Source organism: Dermacentor silvarum, chromosome 1 (genome assembly GCF_013339745.2).
Source record: "Dermacentor silvarum isolate Dsil-2018 chromosome 1, BIME_Dsil_1.4, whole genome shotgun sequence".
In the NCBI taxonomy this organism is placed as follows: Eukaryota; Metazoa; Arthropoda; class Arachnida; order Ixodida; family Ixodidae; genus Dermacentor; species Dermacentor silvarum.
Window position 1 is genome coordinate 7,360,188 of NC_051154.1, and position 26,287 is coordinate 7,386,474.

Below are 26,287 nucleotides of genomic sequence, written 5' to 3' on the forward strand. Positions count from 1 at the left end.
GCTTGTCAGTGACCGCTTCCAAGGATAGACACACGCCGTCTGCTAGAGCACGGGACGCGACCGCACTGTCGGAGTCATTATCGTCTGTTTCGGCGCCTGAGGAATTTGAATTATTACAGTGGAAGACAGAAACAGTAAAAAACGAATGTTTTATTTTTTTAACACGCTTCATGTACAGTTACAATTACTGACACGTTCGAATTTCCCGCTTTTTCAGCCTTCTAACGTGTGCTGCCGTGCTGCCGTGCAGCGGTGCAGATGTGAAACACTACCATTATAGTGAGACGCGTTTCTCACCAGCGGCCCCCGCGTCGTCGGAGCACCTGTTGTTCTTACACCGTGGGCCTAACTGAGTGAAAGATCAAAGAAAGATGCGAGCCGCGAACGGCGGAGACCAATGAGAGCGGCCCCTGACGTGCGCGCGGGAACCAGGACCCGCCCGACACCTCGATGCGTACTCGTATCTGGTATCAGCATCAGCTAGACCGTTAGTTTCGTACTATCATCTGCTCGCGTCAGCTCTCGCTCGCGCTTGTTTGGTTTGCTTGGTTTGGTCTCGGTTCGTGCTTGTTTAGGTTGTCATGGGTTGCGAGTGTTTTGAAATCTGATTGTATGGACGACGCGAATTGTGTAGTACTTTCTGGAAGCCAAGCGGCACCAGTGATTACACTGGAACCTTCGACGAGTCATGTATAAAAGACGCGCTTCACCCGCAGATCAGATATACGATGATTAATTGCCTACCCTGCTACATGTCTCTCTCAAATTCTTTGCTTCAGTATATCGCGAAATTTCGCATTAGGGAGTATCGTAATCGTGGGTGAAACTTCTTCTTCCGGTTGCTACAGCGCTTGAAGTGTGACACATGCCCCCTAACCCAAGACGGCTTCATTGAGGAGCGGCACGTTGAAGGCGGAAAAGAGGTCAATTGAAGACCAAATGCCCAACGGCCAAGGTTGGTCAAACGGTTCAACACTGCTCCCTTAGCATGGTGCACCCATGCCCAGGAACCCAAGTGGCCGAGAAAATGACAGACGGACAGATTGTCACCTGAAAGTGCGTCAAGTTCCCAATGAATGCTAGTCGCATTAACTCTTTTCGCCCCAGTATCCTGTAGCAGGATACAATTGCAAGCTCTGGTTGTCCTCGTTACCTCAGTTGTGGATTTAATGAAGCTGCATTTTCTTATTCCTGCCAATTCTTAAAGCTATCTCTTGCAGGTATTGCGGGTGCGTACTACGGCAAGCTGATCGGCCCGATCAAAACGAACGCACACGGCTTTACTGGAAACGTGTACGCTGCGAATGACAACAGCGTCATCATCACCGACCTCAACTACGACGGAGAAGGCCCAGGTACGTTGCGACTCTTCACTAGCCACATCTTGCCTTTGTATTGCAACAGGTTTCAACAGTGACCACGCGGTTATTGTCACTTTCCCCATAGTTCAGTGTGGTAAGATTGCATCAGTTTCTTTCATCCGTGACGACAGATGCATGCGCTTCCATGACGTTCATGTCGACCACGAGTCACGGTGCCGAATGCAGATCAACGTAATTGATTAAAACTTAGGTACTTCATCAAATAACTAGAATAAAACATAATCAAGCACAGATAACGATCCCCGTTTTATGAATGCTTCGGTATATTACAAACGGAGGCACCGTTCTTATTAGGTTGCAGCATTTTAGATAGAGTGACCTCGAGCTCCAGTAAACGTCTTCGCTGCCGCCGACGTGACGTTCTGCATAGGATGTCGTAACGACGGCTCAACGCGTCCCCTGCAATAATTAGGAGCAAGCCGGAAACAAACTTCGTAAAACTGCGTTCTGGTGCGTTTTTTTTGACGCCGTTGATTACGTTTAATTTGCATGTGTAGTATACAGCTGCATCTTTACGATAACATTGCGAGAGTGTCCAACTCTCTTGCGCTGCGATGTAGGACGTATTAGAGTAATCCTGATATCACAGGCATCCGAACCAAAGGTAGTGTTTCACATAATAATCAGAAGACAATATGATTCAATTAGTTTATTTGAGCCGATAAATAACCAGTATAGCTTGTGGAAGCTCTTCCACCAAAAATACTTTGCGTACAACAGCATTGGCGTCTGTAGCAGACGGCATGAAGTGCCTATGTATAATAGCCCAGTCAGACACGCAAATTTAGTGACACTTTGAACGAGTGCAGTTCGGTGCACTGCATGCCACTTTGACGGTGCGCTGCTGGAATAGAAAAGTGTCATTTGGAATTGTCAAGAGTATACGACGGAATGCCATTTGGTGAGGTAAAATCATTGTTAGGAAAGAAGCAGGTCACTGACCATAGTCACTAGGACCGTACAACTTGACACCAAGGCCCAACCTTTAATCATTCAAACCATAAAAGACACAATAAACAGACCGTCTGGCACGTGTGCTCCCGAAGATTGTGCCGTGGGCTCAGGACTAAAGAATGTTGTGCGTAGTTGGTGAACAAGGGATCTGGAAGTTTTCACTGTTGTCGGTTACCCACTTTTTTCCTAACAATCACTTGGTAATAATGACAGTGTCTATCCGTAAACCAACCAGAACATCATATATTTGCTAATTTACACAATAATGGCAAAATAACTTTGATATAATGAGTCGTGACGAGCAAAAACGAGACGTGATTCCTAATGTCGAAACAACTTGCCTTATTACATCAAATATTTGAAACATCAGGACTCTTCTCTACGTTCACACCCATGATTCGGTCAACAAAGAAGGTTCAACAGCAGATTATGTGATTCCAGTTTTAAAATTGATGTATAAGCTCGTCGGCTAGGATGCACGTCGTCGTCGACAACAGCAGAATTAGTGGTAATTTTCCGAGCCACAAATTTTTAACACACATATACGAGACACCGAAACAGAGTTCATTCTTAAGGATTCCTATTTCATGCCTTGAAAATAGTCAGTTTTAGTATTGCGGAAATGGCACCACGCTAAACGCAAAAAAATAATAAAAAAATAGTGGGGTCAGACTGCGCATGCTCAGAACGCTATCAGACAGCTATTAGACAGCTATAGTACACCATACGCTAAACAACGCACGTTTATTACAGTTTCAGTTGGTCTGCGAGATCTTCCGATCTCAGAGGCCATATGTCATCGTCGCGCCTATCTCGCGACTTCACCGACAGGTGGCGCTGACATATCTCGAAGGTTTTACTCGGAAAAGCAGCTTGAAATAGCAACCCAGCAAATTGAGGAAGTAATTTCAGAGGATACAAAAACAGAATGGACATATGCAAATTTAACAGGGCTATTTGAGCTAGAGCTTACTAAGGTACGAGTCAGGAGAAAAGGGAACAGAAGACGTAAACCCAAGAGCTGGTGGGATGAGGAGGTTAAGAAGGCCATAGAGAAACGTCAGGAAGCATCCAGGGAACACAGATATTCAAAGCAGAGGAGTGAACCAGAAGCTGATGTAGGCAGAAAATGGAACAACTTTTGAAACTGTAGAAGGGAAGCATCCCATTTGATCAATGAGAAGATCAGAAGAAAGGGGAGCCAATGGTTGTCAGAAGTAAACAAAAAGGATAGAAAAGCAGCGAAGAAATTTTGGAAACATCTCAACTCCTTGAGTAATAAGACTAGCCTAGAGCAGAGGTTTATAGTTACAGCTCAAGGTGCTCGACTAGAGGGAGATGAGGCAATGGAACATATAAGAACAATGATGACAGAAAAATTTAAAGAACGAAACATAGCATGTGCTCAATCAGGTGAGGATAGACTAGTTAGTGCAGTGGCTCCACTGGCACAAAGCGAGTGGGAAAGGGCAGAGAAGAGGGTTCCTAGTAGCACGTCGACAGGTCCTGATGGCATCCCAGTTATGTTGATAAAGACATTGGGCCCAAAATCTAAGAAAGCATTAAGAGAGGCAGTGAGCAAAATGATAATGGACGGTAAAGCCCCCGACGGGTGGAGACTGAGCAGGATGAGCATGATATATAAGGGAAAGGGGGACAAAGCCGACATAAACAACTACCGTCCCATAACAGTGACGTCAGTGGTTTACAGGGTGGTGATGCAGATTATAAAGGACAGACTGCAGGCATGGGTGGAGAGCGAGGAGGTGCTGGGGGAACTACAAAATGGGTTCCGGAAACAAAGAAGGTTGGAAGATAATCTGTTCTCATTGACACAGTGTATTGAAATAGCAGAAAAGGAACACAGGTCCCTATGGCTTGCATTTCTGGATATCAAGGGAGCCTATGACAGTGTAATCCAAAAGGATTTGTGGGACATACTGGGCACTCTAGATGTGGAAGATGGAGTAAGAAATCTTTTAAAAGATATCTATAAAAGTAACAAGGTGCTTATAAAATGGGGAAACAAGGTATCTGGGCCTATAGAGATACAGCAGGGGCTTAGGCAGGGGTGCCCTCGGTCACCTCTCTTGTTCATGCTGTATTTACAAGGATTAGAGAAAAAATTAGAGAGGAGCGGACTTGGCTTCAACCTTTCCTATTTCAAGCAAGGAGAATGGATTAAACAGTCATTACCAGGACTGATGTATGCGGATGACATTGTACTTATGGCTGACAGCAAGGAAGACTTGCAGAGATTAATGGACATCTGTGGTAAAGAGGGAGATAGCTTAGGTTTGAAGTTTAGTAAAGAAAAATCGGCAGTCATGACTTTTAATGATAATCAGGGCAGCGAGCATAGGATACAGGAATGTACGCTGGAGGTGGTGGATAAGTACAAATATCTTGGAGTGTGGATAAACAATGGGGCTGAGTACCTAACGGAACATGAAAAATATGTGACGGCTAAAGGTAGCAGAAATGCAGCTGTGATGAAAAATAGGGCACTGTGGAATTACAATAGGTACGAAGTGGTGAGAGGGATTTGGAAAGGGGTGATGGTCCCTAGTTTGACTTTCGGCAATGCGGTCCTGTGCATGAGATCAGAGGTTCGAGCAAGGTTGGAAGTTAAGCAGCGAGGGGTAGGTAGACTGGCTCTGGGAGCACACGGAAATACACCAAATCAGGGGGTACAGGGTGACATTGGATGGACGTCATTCGAGGGCAGGGAAGCCAGCAGCAAGATAGAATTTGAGGCGCGATTGAGAGAAATGGCAGAAAAGCGGTGGGCAAGGAGAGTTTTCAGTTATTTGTACATGAGGAATGTTGATACAAAATGGAGGAAGCTGACCAGAAAACTGTCAATCAAATATTTGGACTACAGGAGGGGTGCAAACCAGGAAACAGTGGTTAAGAAAAAGGTTAAGGAAACAGAGAGGGGTCTGTGGAAAACAGGGATGCAGACGAAATCAGCACTGGGAACATACCGAACTTTCAAGCAAGAAATTGCCAAAGAAAATATCTACGATAATTCTAGGGGAAGCTCTTTGTTGTTTGAAGCCAGGACGGGAGTATTGCGGACTAAGATGTACAGAGTCAAGTACCAAGGTATAGACAAGTTGTGCTGTGCGTGTGGAGAAGAAGAGGAAATGGCTGAACACCTCATACTTTTCTGTAAAGGGCTTAACTCTACAGTGCAAAGCAACGGGGCTGATTTTTTCAAAGCATTGGGGTTTAGAGACAGTGAAGGCAAAATAGACTTTAAGCATGTAGAAATAACCAAACAGAGGTTATCTGATTGGTGGATAAAATCAAGGCAGGGGTGAAATTTCACCCACCACAAAGTACAAAATATGTTAATAGTCATGGCTAGGTGGCGTATGCCACCGCCCGGTTTAAAGGGTTCAGCCTCATCCATCCATCCATCCATCCATCCATCCATCCATCCATCCATCCATCCATCCATCCATCCATCCATCCATCCATCCATCCATCCATCCATCCATCCATCCATCCATCCATCCATCCATCCATCCATCCATCCATCCATCCATCCATCCATCCATCCATCCATCCATCCATCCATCCATCCATCCATCCATCCATCCATCCATCCATCCATCCATCCATCCATCCATCCATCCATCCATCCATCCATCCATCCATCCATCCATCCATCCATCCATCCATCCATCCATCCATCCATCCATCCCATCCATCCATCCATCCATCCATCCATCCATCCATCCATCCATCCATCCATCCATCCATCCATCCATCCATCCATCCATCCATCCATCCGTCCGTCCGTCCGTCCGTCCGTCCGTCCGTCCGTCCGTCCGTCCGTCCGTCCAGTTTCCCTCGTTAGGCTTCGTGTCGTTCGAAACGAGAAGCGATCTCGAAAACTCCACAAGGTTATCCATAGTACACTTTTGTCGAAGCGGCCTGAGACTAAGAGAAAGCCGTTTACGCAGTCATTTGCTACGAACGAAGCGAATTCTGCAAAAGCCACGCCAAATTCAATTTGAAGCGGGCACCGGGGACCGCCGCCATGTTTACGTAAACTGCGCAAACCACGCAAAGACGGTAACGCTAAATCTGAGAAGCGTACGCTATACGCTATCGGTCGGATAGCGTTCTGCGCATGCGCAATGATGAGCCGCTATTTTATAGCGTACGCAGTGGCATAGCGGAGACGCTAAACGCTCCCTAAGTTGCAACATGGCGGCACCCTCGTCTCGTGCCTTGTAGGACTCGCTGATTTACAATGAAATGCTGGTTTTCGCTCCGGGTATTCTGGCTCCGGTAACGGCCTACGGTCGATAAGACAGCGTTGGTTTCGCTGTCGATTCTAGATTAAGCACACTCCACATGCACAGCGAAAGCGTAACTCTGCCTGTAAACACTCGTCAGACTGAGGCAAAAAATCTTAAAATTATTGTTGCCCAATTTATTTTATTAATAATTGTTTACGTGCTTCAATTGTTTTGAACTAAAGAACAGCGTCCGATGGGTCTCAAAGTTGTTACCGATTAATTTCCGTGCCCGAGCGCTTGACCATGCCGGCTCGTTTCAAGGCTTGGCGTGGATCCACACGGCTAGTTTGGTTGTCGAGCTGCTCAGTTTTCTACTCGCAGCTAGATGGTTTTGCGCTTAGCGGCGCATCGTTGTCTTACGCTATACTAAAACTCTATCGAACAGCGTTCCGCAAAGATTTAGCGTGCGTAACACGCTAACGCTAACGCAAACATTTTCCGCAATACTAAAACTCTCTAATATTGACGAAATCTGACCACGAGCACGAATAGCGTGTGCGGTTATAAGTGTTTAAGTCAGGCTGCTGAACAAGAAGCGATATGGAAGTGGGTCCCGGGACATGCTGGTAAGCAGGAAATAAATTAGTGGACTCGCTGGCATAACCGGCCCATAAAGATGCGGAAATTCACGTGATACCCTAATTATCATCAATGGATGCGCGATGCCTATTAAAATTATTAAAAAGAAATGGTGCATGTCCACCAGGTTTACAGAAAATGCTAAGGAATCGTGTTTTTTTACAAGGTCGGCCTGATTCTTAAGTACCAGTTGGATGTAGACCTTTCAAAAAGTAATGAGACACTAACTGATGGACGACGCCTTGGAACATCTTATGACACTGAAACAGACGTACGTCATCCCCGGCTTGATTCCGTGGCAACGACGATGAGGACGCTCGCCATCTGCTAGATTGCCAAGCTGCGCACACAGGACCAGAACTTCGCGCTATTGATTCCCACAGGCCTTTTACATTAGTTGGCCCTTGGCCGTTCAGAAGAGTACAGCATTGAACGCACTTGAACATTTCTTTGAAGAATCAGGAATGTGTACTATAGCATTGGGTGCAGTTATGTAAACGCAACCCACTTCCAGCATTTGCATTTATATGGGCTGCATTTGCATTCACGTGCGCTTGTAATATACGGGATGAACATTTTTAAGTTTTCCAGAATGAAAAAAAAAATCGCCTGTGGCAGATACCATAATTCTTGCTCTTGAGCTGGGTTATTCGAAGAGGTGTACATTACGCGAACAAGAAGTCGAAACACATGTTCATCTAATTAACCAAATTCACTCGTTAACTTAATTGATTACTTTACGGCACATATTTTAATTAACGAAATGTAGCCGGTGAGCTTCCAAGACGTATCCGCTTGAAATGAATCTCCAGGATGGCACCAGTTTCGAGATGTTATCTCCCAAAGTGTGGAACGAAATACATGTGCGTTCCGATTACTTTTGTGCTTCAGTTCATAAAAGAGCGTTTTCTTTAAAAAAACGCAACTGAAACAACAGTGCATTTTACGGCGAGTTTGATGGCGCATATCTCCAAACTTATGCCATTCTGGAAATTCAGTCCAAGTGGATACGTCTTGTCAACTCAGTCTACAATGGGTAAATTGCAATATATGCCGTAAAGTCATTAATAAGGTAGTTAGTTATTTTTTGTTAATTAGTTGAATATGTGTTTAGATTTCACGTGCAAGTATTGTACGCCTCTCTGAATAAGCGAGCTCAAGGACTAGAATTATGTTATCTGCAACAGGCGATTTTTAAAAATTACGCAAAATTTAGAAATGATCACCTCGTATGTAAATAGCTGACATTACTTTTTTTTGCCTTGTGTGAAGGCCAGTATTCAATGCTGTGTCTCTGTGCGCCTATTATGCCGTCTGTGCATTTTCTTCACCTGTACGCCTGTTCATTTTGGACCGCGTTGCCACCATGTGTATTCGGAGCTCATTGTACGCCTGTGTCTCGGGACTCCGTATAGTGTGTGGTTGCAACCTGCCCTCGCCTTTTAGGTGCGAAGCCCCTTATGCGCTCGAGCTCTCGGCGTCTCCTGTCGTCGTCGTCACGGCAAAGCAAGCGACTCGTGCTCGTGCTCGGCACGCACTCGTGCCACTGCGCCCGCGTTCGTCGTCGTCGTCTTCGACAGCTGGCTGCGTTGCCGCTCATCATTCCAGTGTGGAATTTCACTTCTCTTATGTCGTCGTAATTGGGGGGCCGCGTTTACGGGGGCATGAGCCATTGCTTAAGACAGCTAGTATGAGCCTATTAGCGATGCATCACTGCATGCTTCGCACCTCCCCAGCTTTCACGTTAGTGGAGCTGCATTTCGCTCAATGGGTCATTTGACACTTACGCATAAAATTTTCTCTTTACTTCTCTTTCTTTCCTCCCTCAAAACAACATACAAAAAAATGTCGAGTTTCGCCCGAAAGGCGAAGCATCGATTGCGATAGCAAATTAGTAGAGAGCTATTCGGAGTAGGGATAGTGGTTTTATCGGCTGCATAAACTTGGACATATTCGCTTACTAACTGAATTAACAATCGTGGTGTCAGCGCGCACAAGCAAACATGAATAGATCACACTGAATGACCGCAGACAACGACTGTCAAAACGCTGCCAGCAAGCGCAGCCGCCGCAGCGGGCGAAGGCTCGCGCGGTCTATCGCTTCAACGGAAATTGAGCGGCGAATGCACAGCGCATACAAAGGTCAGAGCCGTGTGGAGATAAGAGACGGTGCGGGCGACCGCCAACGCAGGGCAAAGTGCAGAGGATTTATGCAGAGGAGAAGTTGTTGGCAGAGGAGAAGCTGCCCCCCCTCCCCCTCCTTCCCGCGCTGCCTTCCCGCTTTCTTGCTTTCGCTTGGGAGATTGAGTGGCAAGATACGCCTTTGGTGCCGGAGCACAGTGCCGCCCCGCCTCCCTCCCTCCCATACCCCCACGGCCTTTCGCGCGACGGTTGCGTTTGCTTTCCGCCGTGCGTTCGCTCTCCGTGATAGCGCGCGTCCCCCGCGAGCTTTCACTCGCGCGCGGCAACGATTTTATCGCCTTTGGACTTTATACGGAACCTCACGGCGACAGCGACGGCAGAAATCCGGTTGAAGTGTCCATATAATTGCTATCGCAATAAAGAAACGCACCAAGGGGGAGGGTGACCAATGCATAGCACGCGTACTCCCGCGCAAAGCCACAGCGCCCAACACAATGGGCACAATAAAATGCGAATAAACAGGCAGCACCTGCAAGCTAAAGCGATTGACATATGCTGTGACTGCTCGTACCTTTTCGAAAAACCGATAGCGTAGTAGCTGCGGTGTCAATGAAAGCTGTTAACCGACACTTTAGGCTTGCGTACCCCGGCCTGTTGAGTAAATGCTTGCTCAGAGAAGCTTTTATTCTCTTTCTTTGCAGTGTGTGTAGGGCTATACGTGGACTTGATATACTCTGCTATCTAACTCCACTGTAGATGTTCTGGAACCTTGATGACACTTATATTATAATATTTCTCTTATTATTACGTGAAAAGGTGTAGCCATCCCCGCTATAGTGACCAAATCTTAAATTTTCTTTTCACAAAAAGGTTACAGAGGTACTTAAGTCTCCTTACGTGCATTGAACGCGAAAGCATTCTTGGCATGTCGACAATATCGACGTCCATACTATTTCGACGTCCATGTCACGTGAAATTTTCACATGACATCATCACTTGATCATGTGACCGTGTAACTTAAGTTTCTCGGTCACGTGCCTACGGCACATGACGTGATCACTTCGTCGTGTGCTCGAATTGGGCAAAGTCAATTTTGAGCGTGGGCGACCCAAATTTTGGGGGAGAGCCAAGTCAATTGTGGGAGTGAGCCAGGTCGGTTTTGAACGTTGGTCAACTCAATTTTCGAACTGGGCAAAGTCAGTTTTTTTGGGTGTGGGCCAGGTCGTTGACAATGAAACGTGATGTCATCACTTGGTCACGTGGGTTTTGGTACCACAGATGTTAACGCCGCACTCCGGTTCTTCCGTTTCATGGGGCACACAATGCTTTCGCATTAAAAACAACGACGACGCTGCATGCAACACCCGAGGGACGCACTACTCTGAGCTAGGCAAGGCGACGGCGCATGAAGAACCTCGGTAGAGGAATAATAGCGGAAGACAATAAGAACTTTTGAAATCACAAAATTACTGATTTCAGAAGTAGCGCTGGCCCTGCATTGAACATTATTTCAATAAAACGAAGCTTTCTTTGCCTCCCGGGTTTGGCGTGGCTGCTGAGTCGGTTTCTCGGCAGATATATTTATGAATATATTTATGAAGGTGTTGTCTTGCACGGTTGTCCGGGCACAATGCAAACCGGTACCGCGAATCGAGGGTGGGCAGCTGATGTAGGCAAGCGCGGACGTGAGCTCCATAACAAAAACGCCTTCATGCCGTCATTGTGCTTCCATCGTCGTTATTTCATCGCCGTCATTCCATTGTAATCACTCCTTCATTTTCATGTCGTTCTGCCATCTTCATTCTCTCGTGTTCACGCCGCCGTCCTCACACCGTAATTCCGTTACAGTCAACTAGAGTGTACTAGAATGGGGGAGTGGGTCCAGCGGACGCCTTGGCATGCAAGCGCGCAAAAAACGTTGAAATTGTGGCGGCGCTGCCGTAGCCTTATTCTGAATCTCCGGCCAATAAACGTTGGCTCCGGCTGTTTCGGCGGCGCTCATTGGCTGAGGCGAGCTCACGGGCTGAGTAGTTGTCGTCTGCTCTTCGCACCGTCGTTGTTGCGCCGTTTCCATTCTTTCCGTCGCTCTTTTCCCATTTTATTTACAATAGATCGGTGGGGAATAATATCAGTTTTGCCGCCACCGAGTATCCGCCTGTCAAAGCTCCATACAGCTGCGGTAGGGTCTCCGACGCGACAAGCATCCGGCCGGCGCGTGGGGCCGCTCATTCGGGAGAAAGCGACGGTGGCACCACCAACTTTGCAATAAAAAAAGCCTCAGCGGGGAGCCTGCGTTGGACCCACTCCCCCAATCTAGTACACTCTACCGTGAACATACCGTAATGACCACTTCTCTGTAATTATGCTGTCGTTGTGATCATTCCACCGTTGACGGGACATCGTCGTCATAGGCCGGCAAATCAAACGTAACTCACTCACAAATTATATTTTAGTTAAGGTTTATTCGGGACTCACCAGAATTCTGCTCAGCCGGGCTCAATCGGACTCAGACTCACCATAGTTCCATCCAGCCGAGCTCACTCGCAGTCAGACTCGCCTTAGTTCCACTCAGTTGGGCTCACTCGGACTCGTTCACTAGAATCAGACTCAGACAGGTCCACTTCGGCTTCAGACTCTCACTAACTAAGGCTATCTCGTGAAGGGAACGCACCAAACAATTACATAACTTAATACTAGACTATAGATAACACAACACAGAGGGATTACAAACGCTAAACATTTAAAGGGGCCCTGTACCACCCCTCGGAGTTGGTGAAAACATACATTCCGGGGATAGCATATACGCTGCTGTGAACGTCTCAGCCAAATTTTGCACTCGTGCGCGCCGCGTGGGACTGACAAGTGGAGCGCAGTCACCTCCTTCTCAAACTCTCTGTTTTCAACAGCGGCCTTCTCCTCACCCGTTTCGGCGCTGCTGGCAGCTGCCCCTTGACGTCATTGGGCAGATTCCCATTGAGCGCCGCCACTGGCCCATAGTTGACATCAATTAAGAAACGTGTCTGGATCAGTGCGCTTCTCCTTGCTGTTACTGTGTGTCATATTTGATGTAGTGAAGGAAACAGGCTGAAGTAAGCGAAAATCTGCGCATGGAATTTCGATGAGAATTACGCATTTCCAAATTAAGCCGACTATCGTCTGCTCACGCTTGGCAGCGTCCGCCCACGTAGGAATGCAACTTTGGTCACACTGCTCATCAATGTCCTAGCCGTCGGGTCTCGCTAAGTTGGATTAGTCTTTAACACTCCCCTCGAACCACGCAAAACTTAAGCCCAGACCACAAGTGTGCTATGGCGCACCTCGCGAGGAATGGTGGGAGTGGGTTAGAACACTGCACGGGCCCGGTCCGGGCCCGTCTTTACTTTGGCCTGCCCGCCCGAGCCCGATCAAAACATTTATGGCGAGACCCGGGCCCGGCCCGGGCCCGGAAATAATCTACGTTACCCGCCCGGCCCGGCCCGCCACCCCTTTACCTCAGGCCCGAGCCCGACCCGAGTCCGGCTCGAAACCGGCCCGAACCCGGCCCGAGACCAAAAAAATCCATGTTTTTCAGAGTTGAGACGCCCGAGAATTAACTCGCTGCACGTTACATGCACACCACCAGAAAGGCCGAGCCCGGCCCCCGGGCCGGGCTCGGCCTTGACGCGGGCCCGCGGGCCCGCGTCACGGGCCCGCGTCAAGAACCCTGAGTTCGGCCCAGGCCGGGGTCAAAAAGCATACGCCGTGCCCGAGCCCTGTTCGAGCCCGTGAAAAAACTGCTCTACCCGGCCCACGGGCCGGGCCGGGCCGGGCCGGGCCGGGGCTTTCGGGTAAGCCCGAGTCCGTGCAGTGCTCTAGAGTGGGTAGCACCTACAAGGGACGCTTACTACCGCCGCCCGCTTCTCGATAGACGTGCTTTGAACTATTGATAGCGCTTCAAAATGCGCAATCTGGATTCACCTACTGTCCGTGCAGGACAAAGCCAGCCCATAGCACGTAGCAAGACCAGACTGGACACTCCAGCGCTGCGCGTGTCTGCTGCGGCCGCCGCGGACTGCCACGACGAGCCTTCCAAAAGTAGCGCCATTCTTCGGTGGCTAGAGTGTACTAGAATACGGTTGAGCATACGGCTTTGCAGTGAGGCGCCCGAAATACTGTGGCGGCGCTGCGATCGATTGGGCCGCAGCGCCGCTGGCGATACTGCTGGCGATACTGCTCGGCAGGGTCATTCATACTACTTCGCGCGTGCTGCTATTAGCGTTCAGACCGCTCAAATGGTGTTCATAATTGCATATGACATGTATTTATGCCTAAAGAATAAGTTCATTTCTTTCTATTCTTTATTTTATTTTTTAATGCCGCTCGGTGATTGCGCGTACATTGAGGTCGCAGTGTCTGCTTTCATTCGACTATGTTATTGTACGGTTCCCTTTGGAGAACAAATATTTTTCTCGTTCTTCAAGCAGTATGTATCTTTCGTGTGTATTGTTGCGCATATAGTTTTCCACCAGTAGGCCTTGGGAAACGCGGACGAAGAAACATATGTAACCTTCCTGCTCACAGCTTCAAACAAGTAAAGCATATCTGCCCCATCTGGCGCCTTGTACTCAGATTTACGGGAATCATTGTTATAGATAAAAAAAGAGTAAACTGCAGCGCAACATTCCATTCAAGTTTTCGCCTTCCTCGCGTAACAGAATGCGGAGTAATTAGTACGGGGTCATTTATTGCGGTCGGACCTCGAGCGCCGAAATCGGTTTTAGTTAGTCATTCTTTATGCTAATCTTTGGCTGTAACCCGTACGTGGAATTTCTTTCCAGACGATACTTTAAAAAGAAAAGAAAGAAACCCTGCGCGGTAGCCTCATTAGTGGCTATATAGAGGGTACGGCGTTGCGCTGCTAAACTGGAGCTCGCGGGTTCAATCCAGGTCACGGAATTCGATGGGAATGAAATGGAAAAAGACTCGTGTACTTCTATTTACGTGCACGTTAAAGAACCCCAGGTGGTGAACACTAAACCGAGTGCCTCATAATCATATTGTGGTTTTGCCACGTAAAACCAAAAAAATTGTTTAAGTTAAAAAAAATGTCGCAGTTTCGCCCGAAAGGCGAAGCATCAATTGCGATAGCAAATTAGTAGAGAGCTATTCGGAGTAGGGGTAGTAGTTTTATCGGCTGCATAAACTTGGACACATTCGCTTACTAACTGAATTAACAAGCGTGGTGTCAGCGCCCACAAGCAAACATGAATAGATCACGCTCAATGACCGCAGACAACCACTGTCAAAACGCTGCCAGCAAGCGCAGCCGCCGCAGCAAGCGAAGGTTCGTGCAGTTTATCGCTTCAACGGAAACTGAGCGGCGAATGCACAGCGCATACAAAGGTCAGAGCCATATGGAGATCGCTTTTAAGAGACGGTGCGGGCGACCGCCGCAGTAGGACAAAGTAACAATATGTAACAATAAGGGTAACAAGCGCAGTTGTTGGCAGAGTAGAAGCTGCCGCCCTCCCCCTCCCTCCCGCGCTGCCTTCCCGCTTTCCTCCTTTCGCGTGGGAGAGTGGCCAGTTCCCCTTGCGCCAGGTTGCAAGATATGCATTTGGTGCCGCAGCACAGCGTCGCCCCGCCTCCCTACCTCCCATACCCCCACGGCCTTTCGCGCGACGGAAGTCGCGTTTGCTTTCCGCCGTGCGTTCACTCTCCGTGATATAGCGCGCGTCCCCCGCGCGCTTTCACTCGCGCATACGGCGCGCGGCGACGATTTTATCGCCCTTGGACTTTATACGGAATCTCACGGCGACGGCGACGCCGACGGCAGAAATCCGCTTGAAGTGTCCATATAATTGCTATCGTAATACAAAGCAGGTGGCCTCTTCATGATTTTGTACCGGCACAAGGAGGACCGGGGAGCAAAAGTGCTACCAGCGCGTTTTGGCGGCGCAGGTCTCCAGAGGCGCGCTACGTGTTGCTAACTCGTTAGCCACGTAAGAAACATGAGGCCGAGAATCCGGCGTTGGCTTGACCACACGATGGTCCAAAAAGGCTACGAACCCTCGAGCTTTTGTGTTAATTAAGGCAAAGATAATCAAGCCACTCGAACCCACGATCTTTGGTGTTAATTAATAGCGCAAAGTTAATTAATGTACAATTAAGATATAGTTAAATAAGACACTCGAACCCACGAGCCTTGGTGGGAGTTAAACCCACGACTTTTGATGGTAATTAAGGCGAACATAATTAAGGCACAGTTAATTAAAGTAGAGAATTCACAACCTTTGGTGGGAGTCGAGCCCTCGACCTTTGGTGGGAGTGGAACTCACGACCTTGCCTTGTGCGCACCTTGTGACGGACACTGTTGGTCACATGACGTCGCGGCGCTTCTGCTGCCCTAGCCTCTCGAGTCACGTGACTCCGCCAGTGGCTCCACCGTACGTCGCTGCGCTTCTGCTGAGGTGGCCGCAATGCTTTCGCATTCATCCACGTGGGGAGAACTAAGTGCCCCTTTAATTTTTGTCATTTTTGCGTTGCGTTCTCACCAGCCAGGGACTCCGGAACTGGAGGGGGGGGGGGAGGGGGAACACACGGAGAGGGAACAACAACACATCAATGGACAGGAAACATTTCTCTCATGCCACCGCAATTCCCTACAATATAATACACAAGCCAGGAAATCACCAGACACTGTATATTTCCAAACTACCTCTTAAGATCCAACAAAACTCACCACAACTCTTCCAAATGCGGAAAACCTGCACAAAAGATTGATGACCAGCTCATAGAATGCCCCCTAACAAGGAAGGAAAGACTACTCCTGACACGCAAATTTCCAAACACTGCAGAATACAAACCTGAAATAGTCAAACACCAGGGTACCGGGTCGCAAAGAAGTGCGATGTCGTCGGCTACGCTCTGAACTTTGTAGAGGATGTTTCCAATGTAATCCTCGAATCGAAGAAGAGGAAGACTGTTTATTCGAGCGTTGTACTTTCTCCAGGTAATGATGCCGGTGAGCAGGATCGTTCCAGGCAGAGCACTCTACTGCTACCACTGTGTCCAACGAGGTGGACAGTAAGAGTAAAATCAATGGACAGGTTCGTTGAGAACTATGAAAGGGTGCAGGCGACTTTGCAGGAACTGGTACAAGTTCAAAGGTCTCTCAGTGGCATCAGAAAAACAGTCATAAAAGGATATGAGAAAGCATTAAAGAAGTTTGAAACTTTATTGGGCATCAAGCTTTCTATAGCCCTGTTTGGCCCATGGGAGGAATTAGCGTGGATGCTTCAACGTCCAGTTTACTGCGCTGGAGGAGCAAAAAAAGCAGCAGAGGCTCTTTGCGACCGCTTGTCAAGGCTACGGTCTGACGTCTCATGTGACGTCCTATGGCAGCGGACGAACTGAAGAGCAACAGAGTTAGGTCTAAAGTGAACCTCGTGTGCCAAGAGTTTCGCAGCCGCCCAGAAGGCTTGAATTCACATACAAGCCTGAGGAGCCAGCAGCCCTCGACGGCAAGTTGTCACCGAGAAAATAGTTTTTGCCGCTATCGATCGTATTACCAGCGAGATACGACGGCGATTTGAACAGCCTGGCATGGAGCAGCTGATTAGCCTCGAGTGCATTTTGAATGACGCTACTGAACGTCGAAACTTCGCGGCAAATGACCTAAATGAGCTTTTAGGAGCGCACGCTGCATATTTTGACATCAGCAGGCTTTCAGCGCAATTCGGGCTTCTCTCAACGCTCCTGCATGACGAGGGTCCGGCCGCAAGTGAGCGGATTTTACAAATCCTGCAGGAGAAGTCTGCAGATATGCGTAAGATGATGGACCAGGTTGTCCGGTACCTGCAACTCACGTTTTCTGTGCCTGCGTCAGCTGCTTCAGGAGAGCGATCTTTCAGTGCTCTGAGGCGAGTAAAAACATTTTTGCGCAATCGAATGACGCAGAAGAGGCTGCCACACTTTCTCCTCCTCCACGTGCACAAGAAAGCTGCGGAACTGCACTTAGATGCCGTTATGAAAAAGTTCGTGTCTAGAACAGCGACCTTCGGCCTCGTTTGACCTCTCCTGCCCAACCGCCTCTTGTCATGCCAGCCATGAAGCTCGTCAATCTGCGATAATAGGTTTATACCTAGTGCCAACTTTTTGTCTACTTGTATCACATTTGCTTACTTGTGTCGGTTCACATTTGCTTCATTGCAGGAGCGAATGCAGAAATAATAAAAATAATTTTTTGCAGCTTTCGAACCCGTTTTGTCATTTGCGCGGTCTGCGCAAGTTTTCACTACTTGTGAAATTTCCAAAAATTTTTCAAGTGTATAGCAATGCAGAATAAGCGAGGACGCAAATATGTAAATTTAATACGGCTAAAATGAATTAAAACATTAATAATTGATGTATATAAAATTGTACTACTTATGAAAATAATAATATGTAATGTAAATAAATAAGAATTGACAAATATTGAGAAAAAAATAAATAATAAACACAACATACAAAGACTATAATTGCTCCCCCCCTCCCTCCCCCCTACTCCGTTCCGGAGTCCCTGTCACCAGTTCGCCGAATTACCGGAACTTAGCAAACCATGCAACGTGAGCCCACTTCAGTGTTACCCACCGTCACTGGTCGTCCGCGTTGCTTGTTTGCCGAACAATTGCACATGGAACCACACAGCTGGAACTTGAGCCTTGCTACTGCATCTCGTGCCGAACCTGCCGTGGTGGCGTAGTGGCTGCTGGGCCCGAGGATTGAATCCCGGCCACGGCGGTGGCATTTCGATGGGGGGGAAATCTAACAACGTCCGTGCACCATGCATTGGGTGCACGTTAAAGAACCCCAGGTGGTCAAAATCAGTCCGGGGTCCCCCACTACGCTGTGCGTCATAATCATATCTGATTTTAGCACGTAAAACACTACAATTTAATTTTTTAATCTTTCCAGTGCATTCGTCAATTTCAGTTTGTGCGTCTGAATTGCGAATAAATTGTTTTATTTTTCGGTGGGCCTGTACTGTATACTATGCTCGTATACTCCCAGTTGAACGTACGAGCCCAGATAAATTGCCCCTCGCGTTCTTGTGCATGGGAACGCGCGGGGAGCGACTCAGAATGCGATAAATGCTCGCGTCCTGTTCACAATGCGACCTGTTGAAACGTCTTTTCTTTTCCGGAGCTATGCGCGAACCAAGGGGGTGGCATGCTTGCGATTTGCGCGTCACTGAACAGCGTGTTTCTTCAAATGTCTTTCTGCCGTTGCAGAGGCCTTCTTCTGGGCTGGTACCGGCAAGGAGCCCGACGATAAGGGCCAACAAGTGCCTGACGAGAACGGCAGGTAGGCTCTATGCTTTAATTCACGTTACAGTTGTGCAATAGACACTTATTTCTGCCTAACGGTGGATTTGCTTTGCACGTATGGCGTGGTCAGTGATGTTCGCAATTTCAATTAATATTATTTTCTTTTTTCGCAGAGATTTTAAGAACTTTGAAGGAAATTAGGGAGACCAATCGAGTTAACAAGTCTTTGGAACAACACTGTCCATATTCGGCCCTTTACGACCTCGGACGATAGAAGAAAGTCGTTGGCCTTATTATATCACGGCAGTGACTATATTAGTATCCATCGTATAGTACCGGTAACAAATGAACTGGTTTTATCTGCCGACATTTGGCAAACGATATAACAGTAAGGACGCTTTAAACAGGAAGGCGACGCACTTGTGCGTTTCTGCTATAGTGAGCACACGCGACAGCGGTTCCTCATTTTCCTGTATTCACCTGGCATGTGTTTGTACCAAATAATTTTGTTTACAAAGTGAAATATCAAACGGGCTCTCATGCAAGGTGTGCATACGAACTGGTAAAGCCTTCTTGAGACAGTTGATGAGACGTCGGCCACCGCGGCGCGTTATCACGGTATATGTGAATTTAAAGTGGTCTTTTCGTCCGCTTGCATTTTCTCTTTCCTTATTACCTCTACGTTTTAATCAACAGCTAATTTCCTGTATGACTTTATTGTTAGTTTCGCACGGTTGTAACTAAGAAATACATTCGAAGCTTCAGCACTACTGAATATTGATAGATGCCACCTTTACCATGTCACCCAGCATGCAGTTTTTTATTTCTTTGACGTCAGCTGACTAGTGAGGATTAATATGAGACAATGTTACGCCCAGATACCGAAAATTCTGTAAAGTTATTTGGTTGAACCAAGAACCTAGACTCTCATTCCAATTACCGCAGGTCCTGGTAACATTACAAAACTAATTTGTGAAGGGAAAAGCAGCCTCCGCAGTCAGGGTAGAAAAAGGAAACCCATGCACACTACATTTGATCGAATTCAAACAGCGAAAGCTATTTAGCGCCTTCAGGCGCCAATTAATTCTGTCCATTGAATATTAAGTTTGAGCACATTCTTGCATCTTCGAATCACATAAAGTGAACAGCTGCAATACAGATTGGTAATTTCTTAATTCTTCTTTCAGTTTTATCAAGTTTACCAAATGTGGGACTCCATGTGAGAAATCTATACAGGAATGTGAGATGTGAGAAAATAAACTATTGCGTACCTAGCATACTTAGAAAGAAACCTATCTAGCCACCTGAAAATTATGTCTGATGATAAACATCATGAGATACAATGAAAGAAGCGAACCCACTACGTGACGACATACTGACACCGTGACCACGCATGCAGCCGCCTGCCTTTGAACTCACTAAAACACTTTACACACAAAATTCAAACTTACAGCAGAGGTCTAATCTGAAGTGTTTGAAGATGTATGCGACTCGTTTTAGGCATCATTATTTTCATCAGTGCTATTGCTTCTCATGCCTTAACTTAGCGTACAAAATTGTGCACAAAGCGCCTGAAAGGGCGTGGGTACGCATACATACTGGTTGAAAAACAGCGCAGACAGAGCATCACTGATAAATACTGGCTGCGAGAGGGAACCATTGTCGGCCAATCAGCATAGCTAACACTATTGAAAAGTTGAGAGCCTATATTAGGATGTTCGAAACGCAGAAAGTTGTGGTTGACCATACCATAAACTTCTGTTTAAACCAATTTGCTAAATCACAATCTTCTGCTACGCATTCGAGTACACAGTGAGCAACATGAATATTTTTACGGACCTTCGTCTAATGCAACAAGTCTAGTCAGACCCAACCAGCGATCCAATTAACGTATGCCGGCGATTATGCAATATCTTAGCAAATATTTTGTAATCAGTATCCCAGAGAGATACCAGTCATTATCTTTCAACTATCTGCAGTTTACCCTCGAAGTTGCTCTTCTGTATATGCAGAGTGGGGCAGCCAAACAACCTAACTTGCACTCAGGAGAGAAGAAGAACGCTGTTAAGCATCAGGACTGACAGTTGAGTGAGAACTTGAGGAACAACACAGACGATTTGAACTGCATTACTGATTTCGGTAAAGAGAGCTGCTGACTTGAAGCTGGGGCTTGGCGGATCGCCTGACATTCCAGGTACAGGGGGAGAATTGTGGCATACACCATATACCGCAGACTCAAAGGAACGCAAGCACACATTAACGCTAGTTAAGGTCTCTATACACCGCGGGAAAAGCAGAATCGCTTTTGTAGGGCGCGAACAGACGGGTGGTGCTCCCCCGCCCAATATTCTATATAGCTGAGAATAAAAGGAAGAAGTTGAGTTGGAATGGTCTTGCAATGTGTAGGACAGACAACCGTTGGTCTATTAGTTACCCTATGAGTGCCAAGAGAAGGAAAGCAAAGTCGAGGATGGCAGAAAACTAAGTGATGTGAATTAATTAGGAAATTTACAGGCATAAAATGGGCGCTGGCGCAAGACAGCGGTAATTGGAGACCGCTGGGAAAGGCCTTTGTCCTACAGTGGACACAAATAGGCGGTTGCTGCTGTTGTTGATGTTGAAGATGGAAATGGTGGTGGTGACGTTGCCAGCTCTAATAGTTGGAAATGTCCTTCTATGCTGGAAATCAGATCGTGTCGGGGATGAAAGTTAACCAGAGGTGATGGGCCGATTAGCATTGGTGCCCAAGGAAAAACCAAAGATAAGGTGGTGCAATTTTAGGGCGCTTTTGAAGGGAAGCAAAGAGCAAAATTAGCTTTTTCTTTCACCGGCCGCAGTAACTTAGTGGCTATGACGTAGCGCTGCTAAACTCGAGGTCATGAGTTCGATCCCGGCCGCGGCGACTGCACTTAATGTGGGTTAAATGCAAAAACACCAATGTACTCGAATTTTTTGTTCCTCAACCTACTTTTATGTCCACTGCAGGTCGAAGGCCTCTCCCTGCGATCTCCAATTACCCCTGTCTCAGAGATTCCTCTCACCCTCTGCCGCGTCGCACGTCTGACCGCCGCCTTGGTCAGGTGCTCCGCAGCCGCTGGGGACAGAGGACCATGGGTTAATTGCAGGAGTGATAAGGGAGGTAATGCACCAGGCAGGCTAATTCCTGTTATGGTGAGGGAGTGTCTTTGTTGAAGCTTAGTGGGCCTTCCCAATTTGGTTGCACGTGGACTAGCATAACCCCATTGGCTCTCGGAAATTTTTTCTTCTTTTTATTTTTGCCGGTGTCAGGCGCCACTCCAAGCCTGAAAATGTAGTGGACTGGAGGAGGATTCGAATTTACGACATTCAGATTAGAGGCCCGGTGTTCTACCTCTGCTCCACGCTACCACCACTTAGATTTAGGGGCAAGTTAAAGAATTCCAGGTGGTCAAAATTTATCCGGAGTCTCCCGCTACGTCGTGATTTTGGATCTTGAAACCGCGAAGTAGTTTTGTGGAAAGACTCGGGAACATCAGTGATTATAAATGGTGGCTGGAGAGCACAATTATCTGTACCTGAAAAGCGCAGACATGGAATGGAGGAAAGCCTCAATAAAGCTGGTAGCAAAGTAGAGGGTAATTAGAAGTACTAGTAGACAACTCAGAGTCTTAAAAGAATGAGAATAATTTGCCACTAAAAAGTGATTTTGTAGGCTCTCTGGGTGGTGCATTTGGTGCAAATGATAGACAGAAATTCCGCAGAGATTTACAAAGAAGGCAAGCAAGAAATCAGCAAGAATTCATACGATAGCAGAAAGGGTACTTCCTTTTATTTTGAGGCCCAAGCTGGGTGCTTGTGGACAGAGCCATACAGGAGCAAATATTCGCAACAAGGTGACGCGTGTGTCTGTTCAAAAATTATCCGGGGATGACTCAGCACATTGAAATGGAACGCCTTGATATTCGCCCAGCCAAAACCGTAGGGAACGCCACCCTTCCAGAAGCGCTGTGGTTCAGAGTTGATGATGGGTCAGCGGTCGAGATAAGGAAGAGACGTTTGGAATATTTAGGGGAAAAAAGAAGTATGATCTTCAAATATATTCTAATGTGAACACAGTACAAGAGAGCAGCGGGCAGCGTTGGCAGCGTGTCTCAACCAGAGCGGCTCAGGCAAACTCGAGCTCGCGCTTCCCGGATGACTGGCGATGTGGCCACAGCGCCGGGCATTCGTCTTCACTACAATCACCCCCCATCGGAAAAGGAGCCATCCTGGCTACTCATGGTGAACATAGAATCAAGGGGTCGTAATACGCCTTCAGGCGTTGTACGTGGACGGTTTCACGACCACGACAGCGTTGGTCCGTAGGTGGCGTGACAGGCTCGACAATATAGTTCACAGGCGATGTCTGCTCTACAACACGGTAGGGTCCTTGATATTTTGATACAAGCTTGGATGAGAGGCCAGCAGGAACGGCAGGAACCCAAAGCCACACAAGGGAGTCCGGAAGAAAGTGACAATGCGTGTGATCATCGTCACGTCGAGATTTTTGTTGCCATTGGTCGACGGCTGTAAAGGAACGGGCGAGTTGACGGCATTCCTCGGCGCGGCGGGCAACTTCAGAGATGGGTGTACATTCGGATGAATCGGGTCTGTACGGAAGAATGGTGTCGAGGGTAGTCGAAGGTTCGCGGCCGTACAAGAGGAAGAATGGGGAAAAGTTTGTGGTCGCCTGTGGTGCAGTGTTGTAGGCGAACGTGATGAATGACAGAATGAGGTCCCAATCAGTGTGATCAGAGGCGACGTATTTGGAGAGCATGTCGCCAAGGGTGCGGTTAAATCTTTCCGTCAGACCGTTAGTTTGAGGATGGTAGGCGGTGGTGGTGCGATGAACGATGCGACATTCAGTAAGGAGCGCGTTTACGACTTCGGAGAGGAACACACGTCCTCTGTCGCTCAAAAGTTCGCGAGGTGCACCGTGACGGAGAATAAAGTTTTTCAGTAGGAAGGATGCGATATCACGAGCTGTGGCAGCAGGCAGAGCGGCTGTTTCTGCGTATCGCGTCAAGTGGTCGATGGCGACGACTATCCAGCGGTTTCCGGAAGCCGTGCTCGGAAGGGGTCCATACAGGTCAATCCCAATGCGATCGAAGGGCCTGGCAGGACACGGGATTGGCTGTAGTGGACCAGAGACATGCTGAGAAGGAACCTTGCGGCGTTGGCACTGAGGGCACGACCGAATGTACTTGCATACAAAGGTGTACATGCCACGCCAATAAAACCTGGAGCGAAGCCGGGTGTACGTCTTGAAGACACCCGCGTGTGCACACTGCGGGTAAGTGTGGAAGGCAGAACATATTTCACCACGAAGATGTCGCGGTATGACGAGCAACCACTTGCGGACGTCGGAGACGTAATTCCGGCGATAGAGAAGTCCATCCCGCATTTCGAAGTGCGAAGCTTGTCGGCGCAAAGCTCGAGAAGGTGGAGGAACAGTCGACGGGTTAGAAAGGAAGCGGATAAGAGCACTAATCCAGGCATCCTTGCGTTGCTCCGAAGCCATGTCGCAGCCTGCTGGGAAGGAAAGTACTTGGTCAACGGCAGAGAGGCAGGCATCGCTTTCGGTTGACACGGGCGAACGGGAAAGCGCGTCGGCGTCGGTGTGGCGGCGGCCAGACCTGTAGACAACGCGCACGTCGAAATCTTGCAACCGCAAAGCCCAGCGAGCTAATCGACCTGAGGGGTCCTTCAATGTGGACAGCCAACAAAGTGCATGGTGGTCTGTAATTACGTCAAAGGGGCGGCCATAGAGGTAGGGTCGAAATTTACCAAGTGCCCAGATTATGGCCAAACATTCTTTCTCCGTAACGGAATAATTTGTCTCTGCTTTGGTGAGGGTGCGGCTTGCGTATGCAACGACGTACTCGTCGAACCCAGATTTGCGCTGCGCGAGCACAGCGCCGAGCCCAACACCGCTGGCGTCAGTGTGTACTTCGATCGGAGCACTCGGGTCGAAGTGACGCAGTATAGGCGGCGATGTTAATAGACGACGCAACTCTTGGAAGGCATCGTCACAGGCAGGGGACCAGGCGTAATTGTTCAAGTCGCTCCGTAGAAGCTGATTCAAGGGAGCGGTGATGGACGCAAAATTCCGAATGAAGCGGCGAAAGTAAGAGCAGAGGCCAAGGAAGCTGCGAGGTTCTCGTACGGAGGAAGGTTTGGGAAAATCAGCAACTGCACGGAGCTTGGCGGCGTCAGGAAGAATACCGTGTTTAGATACGACATGGCCAAGGATGGTGAGCTGACTTGCGCCAAAGTGGCATTTCTTCAGGTTGAGCTGAAGGCCGGCGGCAGTTAGGCACTGTAACACTTCCTCCAGCCGGCACAGATGGGTGGGAAAATCGGGCGAAAAAATAACCACATCATCTAAGTAGCACAGGCACGTTTTCCACTTGAGACCACGCAACAGGTTGTCCATCATACGCTCAAATGTTGCTGGGGCGTTGCAAAGCGCGAAAGGCATGACACGAAATTCATATAGGCCATCTGGTGTTACAAAGGCCGTTTTAGGTTGGTCTTCGGGTGCCATGGGGACTTGCCAATAGCCGCTACGTAAGTCGATAGAAGAGAAGAACTCTGCGCCTTGGAGACAGTCAAGGGCGTCGTCAATTCTCGGAAGAGGGTAAACATCTTTACGAGTTATTTTGTTAAGACGACGGTAATCGACACAGAATCGAATCGATCCGTCCTTCTTAACAAGAACAACGGGGGATGCCCAGGGGCTATCCGAAGGCTGAATGACGCCGCGCTTCAGCATGTCAGCTACTTGGTCATCGATGACACGGCGCTCTGTCGCGGATACACGATAGGGTCTTTGTCGCAGTGGCGCACTAGTACCCGTGTCGATGCGATGACAAACAGTTGACGTGCGGCCCAAGGGAACATGCTGGCAGTCGAAAGACGAACGGAACTTGTCGAGAAGGCGTAGAAGTTGGGCGCGTTGGGAAACAGTCAACGTGTCGGCGATGGAGCTATGGAGAACATCGGGCGAAGTCGGCTCCTGCGCGGGGTTACAGGTCAGTCCGGCGACCTCATGAGTGGCGGTGGAACCAGTTGGCATGTCAATGATGGCAGCAGGGTCGACACACTGGACGCGGCCAACGCATTCCCCACGAAGCAAAGTGAGAGGACAGGACAATTGGTTGGAGACGAGCAGTCTGCTGATGCCGGCATGAACGTCCAAAACAGCGAAAGGCAGCGGGGAACATTTGCGACGAGCGAAAATGGCGGTTTGCGTAAAAAGTGCGCTGGCATCAGCAACAAGGTTGCATGACACCGTGGCTAGGGCAGAAGAGTGCGGTGGAATGGTAACGTCTTCGGCAACAAAAACTTTATCGTCAGGTTCACGAGCGTCAAGGAGCGGGGTGTCGCACAGCGTTTGAAATTCCACCTCAGCACGAGAACAGTCGATGACGGCCTTATTAGCGGAAAGGAAGTTCCAGCCCAAAATAAGATCATGGGAACAAGAACACAGCACCAAAAATTCGACGATGTAGAGGAGGCCGTTGATCACAACACGAGCAGTACACGCAGCTGCAGGCGTGATGCGGTCTGCGCTGGCAGTACGAAGGGATACGTTTGACAGTGGCGT

The 26,287-nt window shown here is 48.3% G+C and overlaps 1 protein-coding gene across 1 annotated transcript in view; it reads left to right on the plus strand.

Moving 5' to 3' along the window:
• The window catches only part of LOC119456374 (protein Skeletor, isoforms B/C-like), a 116,774-nt gene that overhangs the window by 45,269 nt on the left and 45,218 nt on the right, over positions 1-26,287 (plus strand). The window contains exons 2-3 of the mRNA XM_037718094.2: positions 1,221-1,355; positions 18,625-18,697. Coding sequence (XP_037574022.1) covers positions 1,221-1,355; positions 18,625-18,697 — 208 coding nt within the window. The remainder of the gene's footprint in view (positions 1-1,220; positions 1,356-18,624; positions 18,698-26,287) is intronic.